Source organism: Triticum urartu, chromosome 4A (genome assembly GCF_056163025.1).
Source record: "Triticum urartu cultivar PI428250 chromosome 4A, HENAU_Tu73, whole genome shotgun sequence".
NCBI classification, from domain to species: domain Eukaryota; kingdom Viridiplantae; phylum Streptophyta; class Magnoliopsida; order Poales; family Poaceae; genus Triticum; species Triticum urartu.
In genome coordinates this window covers 344438220-344444172 of record NC_141876.1, presented here as the reverse complement: position 1 = coordinate 344444172, position 5953 = coordinate 344438220, and the positions used below count along the sequence as shown (strand labels likewise).

The window sequence follows — 5953 nt, the reverse complement described above, 5'->3', positions numbered from 1 at the left end:
TGACGAGCCGACTACGCTCGACGAGCTGCTGGTCATAGCCGACAAATGTGCCATGGCCGATTCCTCAATGAAGACCGAGCTCCAAGTAGACGCCTCTGGGAAGGTGCTTGCTCCATGTCCCAAGACGCCGGCTGGAGAATCCAGTCGACGCCCGCACCAGAACGACCACAAGCGCAAGGCACCCCTGCCGCCTTCCACCAGTCGGCAGGTGGCCACAATCGAAGACGAACAACCCGAGGGGTGGCCCGCACCCAAGAAGCAGAAGAGCGGCAGGACGGCTTGGCAGCCGGCTTTCTCCTATGAGCAAGCACTTGATGCCCCCTGCAAGTTTCACAGCGGCGCAAAGCCTTAGAACCACACGACCAGAAAGTGCCATTGGCTCACACGGATCTCCAAGGGTGAGGGGATGGCGCCACCTCCGCCTGCTGGTCAACCGCCTCCGGCTCCTTCGCAGTCGGCTGCTCGACCGACGGTCGAGGCAGTTCAAGACGAGTACCCCGACGAGCATGCCGCCTACGTTGTCTTTACAAGCCAGCTAGAAGATCGGCGTAGCCGGCGCCGACAACACCAAGAAGTCAACGCAGTCGCCTCCAACAACCCAGAGTTCATGCGCTGGTCGGAAAGGCCTATTAGCTGGAGCCAGACAGATCGCCCAGAGGTGATGCCGTCTCCCGGCTCTTACGCATTAGTTCTGGACGCCACCCTCGCTACAGAAAGGCGAGCCGCCCGTTTCTCTCGTGTGCTGATAGATGGTGGGAGCAGCATCAATATCCTATATCGTGACACCATGGAGAAGCTGAGCGTCAAGACAAAGCAGCTCATGCCCAGTCGGACTGTGTTCCATGGCATCGTACCCAGCTTGTCCTGCTCCCCAATCGGCAAGATCAAGATAGATGTCCTCTTCGGGGACAAGGATCATTTCCGCCAAGAGGCGGTGTGGTTTGAAGTGGTGGATCTAGAGAGCCCTTACCACGCGTTGCCTGGCCGACCTGCCCTGGCCAAGTTCATGGTTGTACCCCATTATGCCTACCTCAAGATGAAGATACCAAGTTCCAAGGGCATCATCACCATAGCCGGAGACTACAAGAAATCCTCCGAATGTGCGGCTGCCAGCAGCCGGCTGGCCGAGTCCCTTGTAATTGCTGAAGAGAAGAAGATACTGGACCGAGTCGTGGCCATGACCGGCAAGCAGTCGGCCCTGTCCCCCAACCCCAAGGAATGTGGTGCCCAAGGTTCTTTTCAGCCGGCCAAGGAAACAAAGAGGGTACCTCTGGACCCGGATCACCCAGAAAGGTTTGCCACCATTGGGGCGAACCTGGACAGCAAATAGGAAGGCGAGCTCGCCGATTTCCTCCGTGAGAATCGGGACATTTTCGCATGGTCCCCCAAGGACATGCCAGGTGTGCCAAAGGAATTCACGGAGCACAAGCTACATGTCCGAGAAGGTGCGAAACCAGTCAAACAGCCTCTCCGCCGACTATCGGAGGAGAAGAGAAGAATTGTAGGAGAAGAGATAGCCCGGCTTCTGGCAGCCGGCTTCATTATGGAAGTTTTCTTCCCAGAGTGGCTCGCCAAACCGGTCCTCGTGCTGAATAAAAATAACAAGTGGCGCATGTGTATAGACTACACTAGCCTCAACAAGGCTTGCCCCAAAGATCCCTTCACCTTGCCAAGGATTGATCAAGTAATAGACTCCACAGCCGGATGCGAGCTGTTGAGCTTCTTGGATGCTTACTCAGGCTACCACCAGATAAAGTTGGATCCGGCTGACCACTTGAAGACCGCCTTCATCACACCCTTAGCCTTCTGCTACCTGACTACGACATTCGGCTTGAGAAATGCCGGTGCCACCTTTCAGCGTTGCATGCAGAAGGGCCTCCTCAAGCAACTCGGCAGAAATGCCCACGTCTATGTATATGATATTGTGGTGAAGACGGAGAAGCGCGACACCTTGCTGGAAGACCTCAGAGAAACATTTGAAAACTTGCGCCGATTCCAAATCAAGCTCAACCCCGAGAAATGCGTGTTCGGAGTACCAGCCGGCCAGCTCCTAGGCTTCTGGTCTCCGAACGCGGCATCAAGTGCAACCCAATGAAGATCAAGGCCATAGAGAGAATGGAGATTCCCACCAAGCTGCGGGATGTCCAGAAGTTCACCGGATGCTTGTCTTCCCCAAACCGCTTCATCAGCCGGCTCGGAGAGAAAGCCCTCCCCCTCTACCGACTCATGAAGAAGTTCACTCATTTCGAGTGGAATGACCAGGCAGACCAAGCCTTCCACGAGCTAAAGAAGATGCTGACCACGCCACCTATCTTGGCGGCACCGGCTGAAAAGGAGCCCATGCTCCTTTACATTGCCGCTACTAGCCGGGTGGTCAGCACTGTCATCATAGTCCAGCACCCAGAAGAAGGTCGGGCTCAGCCGGTTCAGAGGCCGGTGTATTATTTAAGCGAAGTCTTATCCACCTCGAAGCAGAACTACCCACACTAGCAGAAGATGTGCTACAGTGTGTACCTCGCTGCCAAGAAGCTCAAGCCCTATTTTCAATAGCACCCCATCACGGTCGTGTGCACTGCCCCGCTTGCCGAGATCATAGGCAGTCGGGATGCATCCGGCTGAGTGGCCAAATGGGCCATTGAGCTGGCCCCCTATGCGATCTTCTACCAGCCCCGCGCCGCTATTAAGTCCCAGGCGCTGGCCGACTTCCTCGTCGATTGGGCTGAAACCCAATACCTGCCACCGGCTCCCGACTCCACTCATTGGCGGATGCACTTCGATGGGTCCAAGATGCACACCGGCTTGGGAGCCGACATCGTCCTCACCTCTCCCAAAGGCGACAATCTCAAGTATACATTGCAAATTCATTTTGCCGCCTCCAACAATGTGGCCGAGTACGAGGCGCTCATACACGGGCTCCGGCTAGCCAAAGAGCTCGGCATCCGCCAGATCCTGTGCTATGGCGACTCGGATTTGGTGGTCCAACAGTCATCCGGTGACTGGGACGCCAAAGACGCAAACATGGCGAGCTATCGTTTCCTCGTCCAACAAATCAGTGGATATTTTGAAGGATGTGAGTTCCTTCATGTACCACGTGCCGACAACAAACAAGCAGATGCCCTGGCACGAGTAGGATCCACCCGGCAAGCCATACCAGCCGGCGTTTCTCTCCACCGCCTCCTCAAGCCGTCTATCAAGCCGTCTCCTGAATCTGATTCCATCTTCGTGCCGCCTGACCCCAACGCAGTCGGATCCGACTTGGAAACCAAGCAGGTGGCACGGGGACTCCAACAGGCGGCCCGGGGACTGCCATAATCGCACCTGCCCGGGGAATTCAGAGCTCGGCCCGGGGGCTACTGCAGCCAGCCCGGGGACTACATCAACACAACAGGCGACGGCCGACTCCGACTCCAACTCTTCATCACCCAGCCCCCCCGCCCCTATCACAGTGGCAGTCCTGACAATAGAAGAAGTCGTAGCTCCATCATGGGCCCAGCCCATCCTAAACTTCTTAGTAAACAGAGAGCTGCCAACTGACAAGATCTCGGCAAGACAAGTTCAGCGCCGAGCCGGACCCTACACAATCATCAGCCGAGAGCTTGTTAGGCGCAGTGGCACTGGAGTCTTCCAGTGCTGCGTCGAACCAGAGAAGGGCATAGCAATCCTCAGGGACATCCACCAAGGCGAATGTGGCCACCACGCAGCCTCAAGATCACTCATCGCCAAAGCTTTTCGCCATGGATTTTTCTTGCCGACTGCTTTGGAAGACGCCAAGGAACTAGTCAAACACTGCAAAGGGTGCCAAGTTTTCAGCTCCAAGCAACACCTGCCGGCTTCTGCACTCAAGACCATCCCCCTCACCTGGCCCTTTGCCATCTGGGGGCTGGACATGGTGGGCCCGTTCAAGACGGCACGCGGCGGCGTGACGCATCTGCTCGTCGCTGTGGACAAATTTACAAAGTGGATTGAGGCAAAGCCGATCAAGAAGCTGAATGGGCCGACTGCCGTCACCTTCATCACATATATTACAACCCGGTATGGCGTATCGCACAGCATCATCACCGACAACGGCACAAATTTTGCAAAGGCAGCACTGGCACGTTTCTGCGCAACACGCGGCATCCGGCTGGACCTAGCGTCCTTTGCCCACCCGCAGTCAAACGGTCAGGTCGAGCGAGCAAACGGCCTCATCCTCTCCGGCATCAAGCCCCGACTGGTCGTGCCACTGGACGTTCGGCCGGCTGTTGGCTCGACGAGCTACCAGCCGTCCTCTAGAGTGTGCGCACTACCCTAAACAAGTCGACCGGCTTCACCCCTTCCTTCCTTGTATATGGTGCCGAGGCTGTCATCCCAACTGACATCGAGTTCGACTCGCCTCGGGTCGCCATATACATGGAGGCGGAAGCCAAGGAAGCACGAGAAGACGGCGTTGACCTGCTGGAAGAAGGCCGGCTGTTAGCTCTCAGTCGGTCCGCCATCTATCAGCAGGGTCTGCGCCACTACCACAGCCGGAAGGTCAAGCCAAGATGTTTCCAAGAGGGCGATCTTGTGCTCCGGCTGATCCAGCGAACAGCCGGCCAGCACAAGCTCTCGGCCCCTTGGGAGGGCCCCTTCATCATCAGCAGAGCTCTAGGCAACGACTCCTACTACCTAATCGACGCGCAGAAGCCGAAGCCACACAAGAGAGATGATTCCGGCAAAGAGTCGGAACGACGGTGGAACGCCAATCTCCTCTGAAGATTTTACAGTTAAAAAACAGTACGTAGCACACTACCTTTTGTACTAAGTACGAGACAAGGGGTGCCCCGAGGAGTGCTCGGGGACTACCCTCTTTTATCTATGAAAAACGAGTATCACGCACACGATTATGTTACTACACTTGCTTCCTTCGTCCGGCACCGGGTTCGACCAGTCGGCCCGGGGACTCGCCGCCTCAAGTTATATCTGAAGTTCCACCTGCAGTCAGACAAGTAGTGTGCCGGCACCCAAGCCCCCTCTGGCCAAAAAGTCACAGCTCGAAGAACCGACTATCTGACTGGCAAGAGCCAAGGGCAGGAAAGGATGCCCACGCGAAAAACGGCTAAGGACCAACGAACTTATATAACGCGAGCTGGCCTCCCACCCGCCAGCCGGCTACCAGAGCAGCCGGCTGGCCAGCTTCCCGTTCACCTTGCTGCAATCTGAGAAAGCTCGAGATACCTTGTCTCCACATTGGATCCAGAACAGGATCAGAGGGATCAAAAACTGCTAATTCGTATAAAGCCATTGAGCCAGCCCAACCAGAAACTAGAGCTGTATGCATTATATGCACCGCAAGCAATCGACCCGGATCATTCAATACGACAGTATGAACACGATACCAAGGCAAAACTTGCCTTCCCAAAACAACCAAGTCCTTCTCCGGCCATAGACTGCAGAGCAGCTGTCTGGCTGGGAAGGCGACGTCCAAGGGAAGGCGGCAAAGGAAAAAGCCAAAGGATAAAAAGCAAACATAAACGGAAGCCAAACACATGCATAATATTTACACAAAAGACCTTTGAAAGGCCAGCATTCAACATAGTCTGAATACACCCCCAGTGGGTGGAACTGCGCAAATTTAAAGATTGTTCAAAAAAGTAAAAAGCAGGAAAGCAAAGATGGCGGATCAAGCCAATGGTACAATGGGCGAGTTGGGCAGGTTGGCAGAGTCGGCGGTGCCGGCTGGAGGAGTGACCGGCTGGCGAGTCTCGGCATCATTGCTGGAGGCACGGTCGGGCTGAGGCGGGCTGGTCGCTTCACCATCCGGCGCAGCGTCTTCGTCATCCTCTCCCTCCTCCCCTTCGCCCTCATCACTAGAGGCAATCTCCTTCGCCGAGTCCTCACCTTCGGCCGGGTTCAGCCCGAACCACTCCTCCGGCTGAGTGACGCCGGCGTCATCCACCTCGGGAGCAAAGGCGCTGGTGTCGGTGTACTCGGC

At 56.0% G+C, this 5953-nt stretch overlaps 1 protein-coding gene across 1 annotated transcript; it reads left to right on the top strand.

The window, feature by feature from the left end:
- The first annotated feature begins 2787 nt into the window (after positions 1 to 2787).
- Positions 2788 to 4971, top strand: LOC147975793 (uncharacterized). Its single transcript, XM_087520583.1, has 3 exons — positions 2788 to 3270; positions 3338 to 3967; positions 4960 to 4971. The coding sequence occupies exons 1-3, from the start codon at positions 2788 to 2790 to the stop codon at positions 4969 to 4971; spliced, it is 1125 nt and encodes a 374-aa protein (XP_087376709.1).
- Positions 4972 to 5953: the final 982 nt, after the last annotated feature.

Excerpts from the sequence above, each read along its gene's own strand:
- LOC147975793 (XM_087520583.1), top strand. The coding sequence starts at position 2,788 with ATGCACACCGGCTTGGGAGCCGACATCGTCCTCACCTCTCCCAAAGGC. Across the intron at positions 3,271-3,337 it reads CCGACTTGGAAACCAAGCAG|CTCGGCCCGGGGGCTACTGC; the intron begins GTGGCACGGGGA and ends GGGAATTCAGAG.